This window comes from Akebia trifoliata, chromosome 3, assembly GCF_017979445.1.
Source record: "Akebia trifoliata isolate Shusen 1 chromosome 3, ASM1797944v1, whole genome shotgun sequence".
Lineage (NCBI taxonomy): Eukaryota > Viridiplantae > Streptophyta > Magnoliopsida > Ranunculales > Lardizabalaceae > Akebia > Akebia trifoliata.
This window is the reverse complement of record NC_141377.1, coordinates 4489280-4507880: the sequence shown is the minus strand read 5'-3', so window position 1 is coordinate 4507880 and position 18601 is coordinate 4489280. Positions and strand designations below refer to the sequence as shown.

The window sequence follows — 18601 nt, the reverse complement described above, 5'->3', positions numbered from 1 at the left end:
ATATATATATATATATATATATATATATATATGTGGTTAGAAGATCATCCTCACCAAAAATCAGCTCATTCCAAAACTTCTAACCCATCTAGGACAAAACATGTTGGGCAAATTGTTGGGTAAATGGTTGGGTGCTGAACATTTCCCATATATATATTTGTTTACGTAGTGTGATGTGTACGTAGGTTGGTTACTTTGACGAAGAAAAACACGTGTGTTGGTTTGCCTTTTCCCATATATATATTTGTTTAGGTAGTGTGATGTGTATGCAGGTTGGTTACTTTGACGAAGAAGAACACGTGTGTTGGTTTGCCTTGTCTAATTCTACAAGGCCAAGTCCCTTTTGGTTCGCTGTAGCCTTGTGGTTTCTATTGGTCCGTGTTGAAAAGTCAAAAAACAGTAGAAAACGACTTATGAGTTTTCGAACAACTATGGTGCATGTGTTGACTTTAAGTATTAAACCTCCCCAAGTCTCTGATGTGTAGTTTTGACCGACTTAAATGTAGAATTAGAATGAAAAAGCACGGAATTCTTTGGTAATATCAGTACTTGTCAAGAAATGATTTTTGCCAAAATGTAATTGTACAATAGAATTGCCATCGAGAGGGCTGTCTGTAGCATAAAGGAAAAATCTTCGATACATCATAATGTCATGTCAATGTTTTGTTGTTTTGGTTTCGACTAAAATCTGATTGTCTGGTTGAATACTCGGAAGACATGAAGGAGCTCGAGGCACGCCATTTGATTAAGGTGGGGTGATGTTTTTGTTCACTGATTTGCTATAATCATAGGGGCACACCATATGACTATCTTGCATTAAGAACACATGATATTCTTTGGGATTCACAGCTCACATTTCTTGAATAGCACCCCCCCTGAGTCTTGACCTTGAAACGACAAGCTTACCCACAGATACATATAATGGAAAATGTGAAAGAAATGATGATAATAAAGTGAGATAAAGCAAGGATTATTCTATATATGTTTAATCGAGTTCACCATTTATTTATGGATTGATTTTGTGTGGTGCGAATTAGCCCATAATACTCTCCGGGCTAATCGATTCCTTCTTCCTTCTTAAGATTCGAGATGAAGCAAGGATTGACTCTCCCACAACACGTCATGGAGCGAATTGAATCCTTCTTAAGAATCGAGTGGTGCGAGAATCTCAAATTAATGATCACAAATACATTCAAAGATGTAATCGGTTTTAAAGAGGGCTTGGAAATTCCGTGCGTGGTTATTTAGTGGTACTGGATAGGATTCATTCCGCTTGTCCCGTCGTCGCTCCATCACTTGGTGGTTTGGAACGGGACCATCCCTACCAATTTTTCATGTCGATTTACACCCAATCATTCTAAAGAACAAGAATTTTCTATTGAATTTCATTTTTTAAAGTCTTTAAAGATTCCAATTTCTAATTGAAGATAAATGAAAAGATATTCCTAGGGATTTTTGAATAATTTACAAATCCCTATGAAATCTTTGCCCTTATCATCTCAGTTTTACGTTTGATGCTCTGCCTTAAACGTGGGTAATGAGACGACAAAAATTCCCACAACACTTGCCATGAAGTCCACAGTCGCACATGGTAATCAAAATTAGGCTGTAGGTGGGCCCTCTGATTAGATATTCCTAGCCGTTTGATTTAGTGACTAAGTGGATCAATGGGTGACTTTTGAGATTACATGAATGTAGTAAGCGCGTTGGAGGGTGTCGTCATGTCAAAATCTAATGTGGAAACATAACTTATATATATGACCAAAAAGCAAAGTGAAACCAAAGACTCCAAAAGAAGTAGAAATAATATTTCTAAAAGTTGGTGAAATTACGCCTTCAAATCAGGAAATCAATGAAGAAAGCATCATCAGATACACTCTTTCTCGTTGGCTGCCACGTGTAACAATCTCATGGGAAGCGTTTGGTGGGCCATTTCCCATCATTTTCAGTCTTTCCTAAACAAGTTTGGAGTTACAGAATATTTCCAACTCACCTTCATTTAATGCAAAATTAGAAACTTTAACTCTCTCTCTCTCTCAATGAAACTCAACATGAAATCCTCTCCTCCTCCTACTCCACCAACCTTAGAAAACAAGAAAGAAAGAAACATGAATTCAGAGAGATTGGGATTGTTTTTGTTGTGGTCATTAGCTTTAACTTCTATCTTCACCTTCTTCATTCTTTATTCTCCCAACCCTTTCAACCTCACAACTGATCATCTCAAACAACAACAAGAACTCAGTCAAAGGGCCATCCTCATCAAGGCCAATAAAGGTACAAACTTTCCACATTTTGACTAAGGAATCATCTATTCAAGTGAGAATTACTCATTTTCTATACGTTGGGTATAATTAAGAGTTTTTATATTTTTATTGTGTAGATTATGAAAATTGTGACTTGTTTAATGGTCGATGGGTTCCGGACCTTAATGGGTCCCTTTATACCAATTGGAGTTGTCCTCTAATTGCCGACTCGAAGAATTGTGGAAAGTATGGAAGGGAAAATGTTGATTTTGTGAATTGGAGATGGAAACCATATGGATGTGAGCTTCCAAGATTTGAGTCCAATACTTTCTTACAAATTGTTCGAGGGAAGACGTTGGCATTTATAGGTGACTCCGTCGCTAGGAATCAAATGGACTCTCTCCTTTGTCTCTTATCACAGGTATAACCTTCTTCTTCATTCTTCTATTACTACTATTATTACTATTGTTTCTTCCTGTATTTGAAGATTAGGGGTGATGGAGTCACCCATATATATATCTTACTCAACTATAGTCCTTATTTTTGGAATCATGCATGAGTTGGCTAGTAAGATCCTCATAGGCAAAAGGAATGATAGAGCTGTCATTGACATTAGGTCTAAGTTAGGTGGGCCTAGTCTTGTTGGGCAGAAGTGTGTTAAGGTTGTTTTGATCATCATATTACTATTGAATACTCACATCTTTTGGCTTCCGTCGAATGAGTTGGTGCGTGGTCATGGAAATTCTATGCATTTTATACATTAAATAGAGAAAATCATTGAGATTTCATAAATTTTGCAGTCAAATTTATTCCAATCTCAACATTTAGGACTCATCGATATTTAGCTCATATCTAATATTAGTAAGAATAGGGTTTCTCAAACTTTAAAAAAAAAAAAAAAAAAACCTTCAATGTGTTGTTTTAATGTTGTCCAAGTTCTTGAAGTTCAAATGAATGTCAGGCATTTTAAAAATCGACGAGTGCTGATTTCTAATGTCTTCATTTGAAAAATTAATGAGTGTTGGGCGTAGTGGTCAGGGCCTCCCTCCAAAAAGGGAGAGATTTTGAGTTAACCCCTTTATTGACCATCCATAGGGATTTATCCTGTTTTATCTGGTATGTGTGGTAATTAGGTGAGATATGGTACTCTAAGAGGCCAATTGCCTCTCCCCTCATCGGGCCTAGGGGTTTGGACACCCCTTCAAAAAACATAAAAAACACATATTTTAAATCTCTCTCAAGGTATGGTAATCAGATATATTTCAAGTTAATTAGATATGATTTCATATAATACAATAATTTTGGCAAATACTTTCATATAGCAAATAATAATTTTTATTACAGGGCTCAACAAATTTAATGTGTTCCAACTTGTGTATGATCATGCATAATCTACCAACAACAAAACTTTATCTGAAAGATTTGAGGTCTGCTATCCCAAACATTTGAGATCGGTTAGATCTATCTTAATCCTCCATTCCATTATATCTAGAATGGGTTTAACCTAAAAAGTCATGCATGAATTTGAGGAAGATATGATAAAGAGTTAATATATCTTGAGAGTTTCTATTATCATACCAACTTTTACTAAGAGTCCCATCTTGGGGTGCTTTTAGTAAAAGTTGGTGTGGCAATCTAATCTCTTTAAATCTTTCAATTCAAAAGCAAGTTTTTTGCTTTTCCTTCTATCAGATCTTACTTTCCTAATCATAAAGATAAAGAAACCATCTCTATAAGTATCCATCTCTCTTTTATTTATTTATTTAAACATGAATTGAACGTTTGTGGCATTGACCATGTTGGATTTTGGGTATAAAAGGATGTTCTTGTTGTATCTCACCAACTTTTGGGTCCCACTTGTGTTATTAATACGAACCATGTGGGCCAATATCTATGGATGGTTGGTTCAATTTCCCATTTTAATTATATGTGTTCTTTCCTGTTTACGGGATTCAAAAGATGTCCATTTCTTTAATTTTCTAAATCTAAAGATACTTTTTTTTTTTCAAAATTGAGTAGTGCTGGGGTGACACAGGATTTACTGTGATTCTCGCAATTCTGATGTGGAGATGCATACATAACCGTAGATGATTTTTACTCATGTCACGAGGAAATACATCCATGGTAATGTGCACATCGCACGTCAGACTTGTGAGAATCGTAGTAAATACCCAGTGTCATTCCAATATTTTCCTTCCAAATTATATTGCCAGAAACATCTAATATAATAAGAGTGTTGATAATATGACGCAGTTTTGGCCCATGCCCTTGACGTGTTTGTTCACGGTCCAACAAATATTTGACATGTGGCACGAATGACTCTCTTGCCCACTACCCACATATATATATTTTTAGATTTCAAATCTTAAAAAGGGTCGTTGGGCTTACATTGATTATCACATTTACAATCCAACATCACAGTATTTAAATTTCATGAATTCATATTTAGAAAAAATATATATTGTTTTTTGAGCTTGATCCAAAGTGTTGAAAATGGATGGCCAACGGACACGCAAATTTAAAAATAAAATTCAATGGTAAAAAATAAATTTTTTTTTAAAAAATTCATATAGTTTTGTCCTCTATATCTCCATTGCATTAGATTATGTTTTGAATGTCACAAGGTGATCAGATTTTTTTTTCTTCTTTTTTTCACTATGGACAGGAGAAAGAAAATGGCGTCAAGGCGTTAGCCAAAAATTGTGTTATATTATCAAAATTCATATAATAAAACACAACTGAGTTGGTACAAGTTTGAGACACAAACCTAGGACCCACTTTAATCAGTTTATTTTCTTTTCTCTTTACCCCCTTAACGTTATTATCTTTTCTCTTTTACCTTTTTAAACTTATTTTATTATTTTTCATCTTTTATCTCTTTAACCTGAAAATTCTTTAAGAATACTCTTCTAACTTCTTTTTTTCTTCACTTTTATGTTTTTTAGCCTCACATCAAATTATAGTTTTGTAGAATCCATTTTATCTCTTTTACTTTCCACTCCCTATAACTTTACTATATTTCATCTTTTACCCATTTAACCTGTTTTATTATTTTTCATCTTTTATCACTTTAACTTTAAAAAATTTCAATAATACCTCAAATCTAATTAGGCTTGACACAAACTCATTAATTTCATGTCATGTTTATGGGTCGTGTTAAAATTGCCACCAATTACTCCAATTTTATTTATTTTTTCCTTTAACCCCCTTAACTCGAGAGATGACGGTGAACTCTAGTCTATATAATAAAACACAACTGTAAGGCCCACTTGTATGAGACAAACGTCCTATTCAATTATAGTGACCAACTTTATTGCTTTCCTCCGACCCCATCAATTTTATTGTTTTTACTTTCCTTAGCCTTGACCACCTTCCTTTTTTCAATAATGCCTCTCTAGCTTTACTATCTTTCCTCTTTTAATTTGTCATTTTCAAAGATTTTTTTAATAATACCCTTCTAATTTTATTATTTTATCTCGTTTACAATCTTAACCCCAGAAAGAATGGTAGGACCCACTTGTGGGGAGACAAATGTCCCATCCAAATATAATGACCTACTTTATTACTTTTCTATTATCCCTTTAATTTTATCGTCTTTAGTCTCCTCTTCCTACCCTTTTCTCTTTTTCAATAATGCCCTCTAACTTTATTATCTTTCATTTTTTGCTCAATCACCTTTAAAGATTTTTATAATAAACCTCCTCTAATTTTATTATTTTTCATCTTTTCCAGACAATTATTTTAATTGATAAAATATCTTAAATCTTGACAACTATTGAAAAATTAATTCTGTAACATTATTATTTATTTATTTATTTTCAGTTCTTACTTAAAAACATCCTTCAAATATTAATTTACATCATGCTATTTTATTGTTTAAACTCCTACACAGCATAATATTGCAATTTTGTTTAGTTGGAGTCGATTGACTCATGAAAAATATAAAATTCTGACTCTTGAAACATCTCTATCTTTATCTCCTCCATAAAGAACGGTTCTCAAGGAAAAATTTCAACATTATTGTATTACCCTTTTGTCCTTTTTTCGTAATAACACCCTTCCAATTTTGTTGTTTTTCCTCTTTTACCCTCTTAATCTCAAAGAGGATGCCCATGGTGTAGTTAGGGGCAATATATATATATCATGGTTTCAAAACTCATTTTGACATCTGGTCTCTTCCATGTCAACGGAATAGATCGAGATGTCTTAGATGAGTCAATTCTTTTTGGAAAAAGAAAAATTACTTGACTTGGTTTACAATGATTTATTTACATATATTTAAATTAAAATAATTATAATTTTTTAATATAATAAGTTAGATTAGAAGATGTTTAGTCATAAAATCAAATTTTATTTATATAATAAATATTTAAATTCTAAAAAAATAATTATTTTAATTAAAATCTCAATTGACTCAACCAAGATTTTCAAAATATCGTCCGAGTCATCTCGCTCTCGGACGAGATTTAAAACCATGGTATCAATACTCCACCTTTAACCAATTGAGCAAGTTGCCACTTTCAAATGTCTATGAAAAAGGTTATTGGGTCAGGTGCACTGTTAAGTTAGCCCAAATAATATCTCAGCCCTCTAGGATTTATGGTTTAAGTTAAGCTAAAAAAATGTAAAAATAAAGAAAAAAACTTTTTTCTGCTCGATCAAAGGCTCCAAAAATTTATGAAAATATCATTCCTTTTCCCTTTTTTATGTTTTTTGGTCTTTTTTTTTAAGTTCTTAGAAGTGTGTGTTCTACATCCATGTGGCAGCCGATCACATTTTAGGTGCCATGTGGACATACAGTCCATAGGTTGTCCTTGCAACCCAATATAATTATATATTCTGAAATTTCGTAACAAAAATTTCGATTTGTTGCAGGAACAAACTCCAGTAGACATGTACAAGGACTCCAAGGATCGATTTCGAATATGGTACTTCCCATCTCACAATTTCACCCTCATGGTCTTCTGGACAAAATTCCTAGTGACAGGAAATCAAAGAATAATCAACGGTTCAAGCTCTGCGGTGTTCGACTTGCACCTTGACAAAGCCGATGAAAAATGGGCCTCAAAACTCCCTGATGTGGACTACGCCATCATATCCTCCGCTCATTGGTTCTTCCGATTCAACTACTTATACAAAAATGATAAGCTAATCGGTTGTGTATATTGTGACGAACCTAACGTCACCACTCTCAGCCCAGGGTTTGCTCTACGAGGTGCCTTTCGGACTGCTCTAAGGTACATTAATGGTTGCAAAGTGTGCAAAGATAGGGGTCTAGTGACCATACTAAGGACATTCTCCCCATCACATTTTCAAAATGGTAATTGGGACAGTGGAGGGAATTGTAACAAAACAAGTCCTTTAAGTGAAAGTGAGATTAACTTTGGAGGAAATGAGAAGGAATTTAGGAGAATCCAAATACAAGAGATTGATAGAGCAAAGAAAAAAGGGAAGAAGAGTGGGATGAGATTTGAGGCCTTGGATGTAACTAGGGCAATGTTGATGAGGCCTGATGGGCACCCTGATACACATTGGGACAATAGATGGATGAAGGGTTATAGCGATTGCGTTCATTGGTGTTTGCCAGGACCTATCGATGCATGGAATGATATGTTGATGGCGATTTTAAGTAAGGAAGATGTTTTAATCCTTTAATGAAAGGCGGTAAATCGGGTTTTTGTTACATTATAATAGGAGCTTGGGCTCAATCATTTAAAGTGAATAAATTAATGGAATTAGCAAGGGAAGTAATTTTTTATTTTTTGTAGATTTCTGGCTAAGCAAGTAAATGGTTGTATCAAAGAATGAGAAATGTATAAGATTCAAGGAATTACAGTATAATGTCATGGGTCTACCATGCAACTTGAGATTTTTTTCCTATTCAACAAGTTTTAAAGGAACTGCCAAGGGTTGGTTGTTATATTTTACACATTCAAAATCTTAAACATACTTTAATAAACTATGATTCTCAATAGGATCTAATCTATCACATACTTCAAATATACTATTCATTCAAGTATAATCGAGTTGATGGTACTTTCCTTGTGCCATCATAAAGCTATTAATTCAAAATAGTTGGAGGTGTGCCTTGCAATCCACGTATTCGTCGAAGCTTTCGAAACCCAATCGAATTGATCATTGCGTTCTAGACTCACCTTCTCCCTTCTCTCTATGTGGAACTACTAGAGTACTAGTGATTGATGGATATCACTGGTCTTAAAACTCTTTTCTTATGTGCGTTTTCTACACTTTAGTTAATTACCAATATGTGGTTGTTAATCTTCTTTTGTAGATGAAGGTTGAGGGCCTAGAATTCTTTTTTAAACAAGATTTCTATCCATCAAGGTTTTCTTACTAACCTTAAAGAATATTAACTAAATTCAACGAATTTGAGATTCTTTCAATATTGATATCAATTATTATATAGAATCTTTATGCAACTAAACCAAAAAAAATTTGAGGTCAATGGGCCACACATTATAGAGTTCTAACATTGGTGTGATGGCCAAGATCACGTCTCACAAAGAAAAGTTCTTGAGTTCAGATCCCCCCTTAAAGGGGCAACCTTAGGGACTTATCCCAGAAATTACCTAGTGCACATACCCCAATGATTAGTCGAATGCTCTAAGAGGCCTAGATATTTCAATTAAAAATAAAATAAAATTCTAGATAAGTTAAAATTTTCTTAAAAATTTGGAGGGTGCTAGAGCATCACAAACTACTTTAAAAGGGCCTTGAAGATTGTAAACATGTCTCACATTGTTCATAGTAAGATAGCTTTAGAATGTAGAGAATGATAGAATTTGAGCATGTTCTCATAACCATTGAATCGTTGCCATGCATTTCGATCCAGGCCTCCAATTTTGTTCCCCCGAAGTCTATATTAAGGGGGGATGTTTCTCATTTGTGTGCAAGCTTGAAATATGAGTAAAACTTTCAAGATTCAAATTGGAAGTGTGTGTGATCAATCTCTTGAAATTGGATGAGTACCTTAGAGTATTGGGGAACTCTTCGAACTCATTGGGGTCAGATGATTTGGATTATAACATCATGATAAGTTCACATGACACATGGAGACACTAAATCAGGGACTTGATCTTCGACAAGAAGTTCAAGTGTTTTATAGGAGTTACGTGGAAAAAACACATATTCGACAGCCCAAGGCCATTGAATTTAATAAAATTCGACAGACCAAGGCATCAAAATTTTCATTGTTGAATTTTTTTCTTTGACTGGCCGAAACCATCAAATTAATGGGGGATGGGAGATATTCAACGGCTCTAAGCTGTCGAATCTAGAGAACATAAAAAAAATTTCAACAGCCCTGAGCCATCGAAATTCGATTTCTAAAATTTTTAGTCCTTGGCCTGATGAATTTTCCAGTTTTCACATAGTGAGCTCAACGTTAGTTTGTGTAGTGAAACACAAGAAATACAAAAACAAAAGTATTATTAAAAATTAAATTTTATTTGCTATAATGAGAAGTGAAACACAACGAGATCAAGGCCATGCAACTAAGAAACGAAAATAGAAAAGCACAACTCTCACCTGAAAATAAAGCCCTCATTAAGAAAAAAAAAATATTGTAAAACCTACCTAAAATATTAATTGTGAAAAATTAATTACAACCTTAGATAGAATTTTGTGTAGAAAAACCCACTTTTCAAAATACTTCGATTGATATGCACAAGGAATAGACCAATAAAACAAATTGTTGTTCAATTGCTAGAGGAGATCTCTATCCTTCCTCAAACCCTAATGGTCATGTTGATACGGAGAGCTTCAACGGTGAGTTAAGGCTAGAAGTCCATTAGTAAAGTATATGTCCTCAATTGTTGGGCCAACGCTCATCATGTCCAAGTGGCCTAATCTTTTTAGGCCGAAACATGTTAAGGTTGGTCTGGTCATTATATCGCTATTAGGCGATCAAGTCTTTTGGCTTTAGTTGAATGAGTTGGTCTTAGTAATTCCTTTCATCCCATCATTTGATATATAGATGTTGAGATTTTGTGATCTATGTTAGCTCATATCTCGATTTTTTTTTCTTTTAATCCTCTATACGCATTTTATAGTTGTTTAGGATACTATAATTGGATAGATTTCTAGTTAATTAGGCTTGATTTTCATATAATGTAATAATGTCTAGAAAGTAATTTGAGATATTTACAAATATTTTTTGAATAATTAGTGTAGACACCCCAAATTGCATGAGCCCAATCTGAGAAGGAAGCTTTCAAAAAGTTTGATTGCCTTACAAAGCCCAAAAGTCCATTTTGAAGAAATCTTAATTCTTGTCCAAAATAAGAGCCCAAATATCTGAAATCTATGACATTCTTTCAATTACTCTTTCTCTTGCCATTTAGCAAATTTTCATAGCATCCAACATCCAATTCTTTGTCCAAGCCTCCTTTGAGCATGCTCACAATTCTAGCCCATGACCAAAATAAAACCCAGAAGCCCAAGGCCTTTTGGTTTAGCCCATACACCCACCCACACTTCTCTATAAAGTGGACACTTATCACATTTTCATAAATTCCATATTTCAAGAAATCTCCAATTACATTGGTTGGTCAATATTTTATAAGTGAAAAAGTCCATTTTACCCCCAATTAAGACCAAAGTCAATCCAAAAGGTTTCATCCTCTCTTGTAAATTTAACAATGACTTAAAGTTCCTATTATGCCTTTAAAAAGTGAAAAACACTAAAGACACTTGTCACATTCTAATATGGTCAAATTCAAAATTAGAACTTTGACCATATTTTATATGTTATTTATAAAAGAAAAAGAAAAAAGTAAGGTCTACTTTTTACCTATCACATCACCATTACACATATCACTCCCTCATTCGTCCTCTCAAAAACACATTTTGTTTCTCACCTCTCTACCTTTATTATTGAAAATATTTACAAAAAAATTAAAAATCAATTTTTATTTTTAAGATTCCATTATTTTCATCTTTACCCTCATGAAAATTAAAAGTTCAAAAATAAATATGATAGATCCTATTCTTTTTTCATTTATTTTTAGGGTTGAATCACTTTACCGTCAAATTTTTTTTCAAAATTCTATAAAATGTGAGCCCTCCCTAGAGTTGAGATACACTTCATTTTAGCAGAAAACCTATGCTAAAATTCCTCCTCACTCTTTAAGTTTCCATCTTTCAAAAAATCCCTACACGACTTTTTAAGCCTTTTCAAAAATTCCTACACCTCTCTTTAAATCTTCAACCCTCAAGAACCCTTACACTCTTTTCCTTCCATTCTTAAAAACCTCCATTGAAGACCTTAAAGAAAGAAGCAAAATAAAACAACAAATACACAAGGTGGATTATGATAGATTTAAGTTTAAGTATTGCATTCTCCTCCTTTTTTTCCTCTCTATTTCCCTTTTTATTTTCTTGGAGCCCATACTTAATTAGAATAATACAACATAAACTTATCCCAAAGATTTGTGGTTGGCAAAATTGATCTTAAACCTTCATTCCACTCTGTCCAAAGTGAGTTTAACCTAACAAATCATCATTAACAAAATTTTTTTTTCCAATTCTTACTAAAAAGATCCTTGAAATACTAATTTACCTTTTATTAATTTTTTATTTAAAGCCTAGTACATGACATGATAATATTATAATTTTTTTTAGAGTTGGGATCAGTTGACTCATGAAAAATATGACATCTTGACTGTTGAAATATGAAATCCAATCATTAAGATTTTAATGGGTACGCATTTGATCTAGACATGGAATCCACTCTCTCTCCTCCTACCTTAGAACACAAGATAGAAAATTACATGAAGTTAAAGAGATTGGGGTTGTTTTTGTTGTGGTCATTAGCTCTAAGTACTATGTTCACCTTCTTCCTTCTCTATTCTCCCAACCCTTTCAACCTCAATGAAAATATTATCCTCAACAAGCCTAGTAAAGATACAAAGTTTCCATTTTTTGATTTGGAAATCACTTATTTGAATTAGCTTACTTACATTCTTTGTTCAATAAAATTAAAAGTTGATCTTTTTTATTGTGTAGATTATGAACAGTGTGGCTTGTTCACTGGTTGATGGGTTTGGGACCTTAACGGTCCCTTTATACCAATTGGAGTTGTCCTCTAATTTTGGAATCGAGGAATTGTGGGAAGTATGGGAGGGAAGACGTTGATTTTTTTGAATTGGAGATGGAAACCATATGGATGTGAGCTTTCAAGATTTGAGCTTAACACTTTCTTTAAAATTGTTCGACGGAAGATGTTGGCATTTATTGGCGACTCCCTCCCTAGGAATCAAATTGAGTATCTCCTTTGTCTCTTATCATAGGTTAACCTTCTTCTTCTTCTTCTATCATCATTATTATCATTCGAATAATAAGTGAAAAACATCAATGGTTTTGTGCGCACCTCCACGTCAATAAAACGTGAATTGAGACTAATCTTGGGGTCATTCCAACATGTAGGGATTAAAATGGATTGAGTTCGAGCCGGATATGAGTATATCCATATTCGAATTTTTTTATCCGGATTCATATCTAAATTCAACTCGGGTCCTACTAACTAAAATCATATCCAAACCATTTTATTATCATTAAATCTATATCTAGATCCCATCCGACCTAATTAATTGATTCGGGTCAACCAAGTCACATAATGCCATCAAATAAAATTACTAAAATGTGGTCAAATAATAACTTTAACTCAAGACCACTCCATTTTGAAAAGAGGCATTGAAAACTATACCCAATAGTTGTTGGTTAATAAAATATAGTTTGAAAAATATAATAATACAACTTGCAAAATAATATATCATTCAGATCTTGACGGATATAAGGATGAATCCACATCCAACCTATATCCGACTCATATCAAGGGACATCAACCTATATCCGAACCATATTTTAATTCGGATAATTGAAGAAACCAAATCCACTAAATTCAAATTCAGATCACTTAGATTTCAAATAAAATTTGTCCCATTTTAGGCCCTACCAGCATGACTCTTATTATTATTAATATCTACTTAGAATATATATAGATAAAATCTCTGGTGATCTAGTTGTACATTGAGTCATTCTTAAAATTAAGATTATCGATCCCAAAAAGAGTATACTCTAACATACTAAGTATGTTAAAAGGTTAGTATAAATGACCGTTTAAATGAATAGTTCAAAATTTTAAACTCAAATCAAGTTTTAGAAATAAAATATGTTAAAATGGATTGAAATTTTGTTCGGATGATCCATCGGGCATGAAAGATTTACCGTGCGATTGGATTATTTACGAATAATGATAAACTAACTCCCCGTACACCCGAAACAATTGCCATGAGGCCCACAGCCGCACCCATATGATCATCAATGTTAGGCTGTAGGTGGACCCTTTGATCAGATATTCCTAGCCGTTTAATTTAGTGACTAAGTGGATCATATCAAACTCTAATGTTGGAACATAACTTTTATGACCAAAAAGCAAAGAGAAACCATAGACTCAAAAGAAATAGAAATACAATTTCTACTCATCATCTATGGGGATGTACATTTGTGTATCCCGAGGGAAAAATCTATGGTTCTTAGCTTCTTGCACATAAATGAAGGAAGCACCAAAAGATACTTTAATGCAGCCACCCTTTCTTGTTGGCTGCCACGTGTAACAATCTCAGGGGAGGCGTTATGTGGGCCATCTTCCATCATTTTCAGTCTTTTTCAAACAAGTTTGGAGTTACAGAATATTTCCAACTCACCTTCATTTAATGCAAAATTAGAAACTTTAACTCTCTCTCTCTCTCTCTCCCAAGAAGCTCAACATGAAATCCTCTCCTCCTTCTCCTCCAACTTTAGAAAACAAGAAAGAAAGAACCATGAATTTAGAAAGATTGACATTGTTTTTGCTGTGGTCATTAGCTTTAACTTCTATCTTCACCTTCTTCATTCTCTATTCTCCCAACCCTTTCAACCTCACAACTGATCGTCTCAAACAACAAGTCTCCAATGAAAAGGCCATCCTCATCAAGCCTAATAAAGGTACAAACTTTCCAATTTTTTTACTAGGTAATCACCTATTAGAGCGATAATTAATTTTTTGAGAAATTTACTAATACGGCACAATTTTCATAATTATTTATCAAAACGGTAAACTATAGCAATTATTTTTCGAAAACAGTAAATTTACCTAATTTTTTTTTAAATTTATATTGTGTAGATTATGAAAAATGTGACTTGTTTAATGGTCGATGGGTTCCGGACCGTAATGGGTCCCTTTATACCAATTGGAGTTGTCCTCTAATCGCGGATTGGAGGAATTGTGGAATGCATGGGAGGGAAGATGTTGATTTTGTGAATTGGAGATGGAAACCACATGGATGTGAGCTTTCAAGATTTGAGTCCGATACTTTCTTACGAATTGTTCGAGGGAAGACGTTGGCGTTTATAGGTGACTCCGTTGCTCGGAACCAAATGGAGTCTCTCCTTTGTCTCTTATCACAGGTTATAATTAACCTCCTCCTACTTCTTCTTCTTTCTTCTATTACTACTATCATTACTATTGTTTCTTCCTTTATTTGAAGATTAGGGGTGATGGAGTCACCCATATATGAATATCTTACTCTTTCTTCCTTTATTTCAAGATTAGGGGTGATGGAGTCACCCATATATGCATATCTTACTCAACTACAGTCTTCATTTTTGGTATCATGCATGAGTTGTCTAGTAAGATCCTCATAGGCAAAAGGAATGAGAGAGCTATCATTGGGATGCCCTCTTTGCCATTTTAGGTACACAATTAATTCAAAATTTCAAATGTAATTACCATCGACAAATTACTACAATATGCATCCTCATTTGTCCGACCAATGCGTGTCATGTCGATCCATGTAAGGTGGCCTACTCTTGTTGGGTCAAAATGTTAAGGTTTGGCACAATGTGAAAAAGGCACAAATTTAATGGCCTTGGCCCGTCAAATTTCATAAAATTCGATGGACAAAGGGGTCGAATTTTTCATTGTCAAAATTTTGTTTTCGATGGATTGAAATTGTCAAATTAATGAAGGATGAGAGAAATTCAACAACTACAAGCCGTCAAATCTCGGAACATCAAGAATTTCGACTGTCCTAGACCATCAAAATTTAGTTTCTAAAATATGTGGGCCTTGGCCTGTCAATTTTTTCTGTCGAATTTTCTAATTTTCATGTAGTGTGGGTATTGTAATTAGTAATTAAGGTGACAAATACTTTGATGTATCAAATAATAAGTTTTTGAATTATTAGCATGCTCAGCAAATTTAGTGTCTTGCAGCTTGTTCACGATAATGAATAATCCAACAACAACAACAACCTTATCCCAAAGATTTGAGGTCCACTTTCCCAAAGATTTGAGGTCGGCTAGACCGATCTTAATCCTCCATTCCACTCTAGCCAGAATGGGTTTAACCTAATAAGTCGTGCTCGAAATTTGAGGAAGATGTGATATGTTACTAATAAATCCTTTTATTTAGAAACTTTGAGTCTTTTGCTTTTCCTTTAATCGAAACTTATTTCCTTAATCATAAAGATAAAGAAACCAAATCTATTACCATCCATGCATCTTCATTTATTTTACATTGTTTGATCTTTTGTGGCAGTCCAAGAGAATATCAAAAGTCAGATAATCATGGCCGTGGATCTTCTTGACTTTTGGCTATAAGAGGATACCAAATATACAATGAACTGTTAAATTGCCCATGACATTATCCACATGGGCCTCGTTGGGGAGATTATAAAACAAAGAATATTTCTATGGGACAGTAGCAATCTCTACAAACATGTGTTTTACATATTTTTTTTCAAGGTATTTTTTTATTATTTCCTTTTAGTATAAAAAGAAAGGGTACTAAAATAACTTTGCAATGGCATGTTTGTAAAAAATAAAAACAAGGGCACACTGTTGAAATAAAGGAAGCAACAAAGAGAATAGAAATCGCACACAAAACCATAACATAAGGATTTACGTGGTACGAAAAATTGCCTATGGGCAGCGATGAAAGTTTTTTAGTGTTGAAGTCACGAGAACAATACAATTTTAGAGGTTTTAGATAACAGAATATAATATAGCATCCTAGGGCTTCCAATGCATTTTCTAGTATAAAAAATACTCCTAGAAGTTGACTGGCCCCTGAACCACCCGCGATTTGTGAAAAACCCAAAGTAACATGAGATTAGGGCCAAAGCGAACACGCACACATACACACTCACGTCCCGTGCACACGAACCCACCCACATGGATAGAAACCTTGACCAAGATCCTCTTTTGAGCCACGTAGACTGCCACATTGGCCCAAATGGCACTTCATCCCTCTAGGATTTATGGTTTAGTTTTGGAACTTTCCCCTAGATTAACCTTTTTTTTTTTGCTATGGCTTTGAAAATGAATGATCACTGAACTCCAAATTTAAAATGCATTGGTCAATGGTGAAAATTATCTCTTTTTTTTTTCCTTCAAATTTCTTAGAATTTTGTGCTCTATATTCATACTTTCGAGTGCCACATGGACGTATGGTCCATATAGATATGTGATCTTTCAGTCCATGCAACCCAATCTCATTATATATTTTATATTTTCATGACAAAAAAAAATTGATTTGTTGCAGAAACAAACTCCAATAAACATGTACAAGGACTCTGAGGATCGATTTCGAATATGGTACTTCCTATCTCACAATTTCACCCTCATGGTCTTCTGGACAAAATTCCTAGTTATCGGAAATGAAAGAATAATGAACAGTTCAAGCTCTGCGGTGTTCGACTTGCACCTTGACAAAGTCGAAGAAAAATGGGTTTCAAAACTCCATGATGTGGACTACGCCATCATATCCTCCGCTCATTGGTTCTTTCGACAAAACTACTTATACGAAAATGGAAAGCTAATCGGTTGTGTATATTGTGACGAACCTAATGTCACCCATCTAAGCCCAGAGTTTGCTCTTCGAGGCGCCTTTCGGACCACTCTAAGGTACATTAATGATTGCAAAGTGTGCAAAGATAGGGGTCTAGTGACCATACTAAGGACATTCTCCCCATCACATTTTCAAAATGGTGATTGGAACACTGGAGGGAATTGTAACAAAACAAGTCCTTTAAGTGAAAGTGAGATTAGCTTTGGAGGTTCTGAGGAGGAATTTAGGAGAATTCAAATGGAAGAGATTAATAGAGCAAAGAAAGAAGGGAAAAAGAGTGGAATGAGATTTGAGACCTTGGATGTAACAAGGGCAATGTTGATGAGGCCTGATGGGCACCCTGATAAATATTGGGACAATAGATGGTTGAATGGTTACAGCGATTGCGTTCATTGGTGTTTGCCAGGACCTATCGATGCATGGAACGATATGTTGATGGCGATTTTAAGTAAGGAAGATGTTTAAATCCTTTAATGAAAGGCGGTTAATCGGGTATTTGTTATATTGTAATATGAGCATGGGCTCATTCCTATACAATTAATAAATTTGATTGAATGAGCAAGGGAAGGAAAAAAATGGTTAATTTATAGGCGCTTACCCCCCTTCACCGTACGTCAACGTTACATTTTCTTGATGACTTTAATGGTGAATTAATATTTTTACATTTTTTTTTCTTCTCAAAATGCTCTTTGACTAGTGAAATTATTAAATCAAAATTGGAAAATATTAAAATTTCACTATTAAACCATCAAGAAAAAAACAATGTTAATTTATGGTCAAGGGGGTAAATCCAATATCACCAAATTTACAGCGGGGTGTTTCTAAAATACCCTAATTTATATTATAAAGTCTTTTTATTTTTAATATCTGGCTAAAGAGTTGTATTTAAGAATGAGAAATATAAAAGAATCAGGGAATTATTAAAGAGAGCTAAACATGTTTTCAATATAGAGATCATCCTCACAAAAAAGCAACCTATTTTGAAATTTCTAACCTCATCAAAAGTGATTTACGAAAATCAGACGGCCCACGATTCTCCAACTTGTAAACTAGGGTTAAAGAAATGTATTTATAATTTAGAGTATTATATATTATACATTTTATGATGATAAAAAAAAAGTCTAACCATCAAGTATTTTTTGAGCAAAATAAAACACTATCGAGAAAAAAAAATACAATCAAGCGTTATCATCATATCCTACATTAAACAATGAACCAAAGAATAAAGTACAAACAACTATAAGACCATGTAAAATGGTGGACTTTACACTTGTGTTTTATTATATGGATATCTGATGAACCATGACAAATGACTCATGAAAAATACAGACTATCCCAACCGTTTAAATACCAAAGCTCGAGATACGCATCTCTAAGGTAAGTGCTATGGAGATACATATAAATCTTAGCCATTAAATTTTGTGTTTACATAATCAGGATTATTGTG

The 18601-nt window shown here is 33.9% G+C and overlaps 2 protein-coding genes across 2 annotated transcripts; both read left to right on the top strand.

Annotated features, from left to right (window-relative positions):
* Positions 1 to 1870: 1870 nt before the first annotated feature.
* Positions 1871 to 8152, top strand: LOC147405638 (xyloglucan O-acetyltransferase 4-like). Its single transcript, XM_086433437.1, has 3 exons — positions 1871 to 2274; positions 2381 to 2664; positions 7119 to 8152. The coding sequence occupies exons 1-3, from the start codon at positions 2040 to 2042 to the stop codon at positions 7896 to 7898; spliced, it is 1299 nt and encodes a 432-aa protein (XP_086289563.1). The 5' UTR covers positions 1871 to 2039; the 3' UTR covers positions 7899 to 8152.
* A 5840-nt stretch (positions 8153 to 13992) lies between these two features.
* Positions 13993 to 17728, top strand: LOC147405637 (xyloglucan O-acetyltransferase 4-like). Its single transcript, XM_086433436.1, has 3 exons — positions 13993 to 14249; positions 14428 to 14711; positions 16849 to 17728. Exons 1-3 carry the CDS (start codon positions 14033 to 14035, stop codon positions 17617 to 17619), a joined length of 1272 nt encoding a protein of 423 aa, XP_086289562.1. The 5' UTR covers positions 13993 to 14032; the 3' UTR covers positions 17620 to 17728.
* The last annotated feature ends 873 nt before the right edge of the window (positions 17729 to 18601 follow it).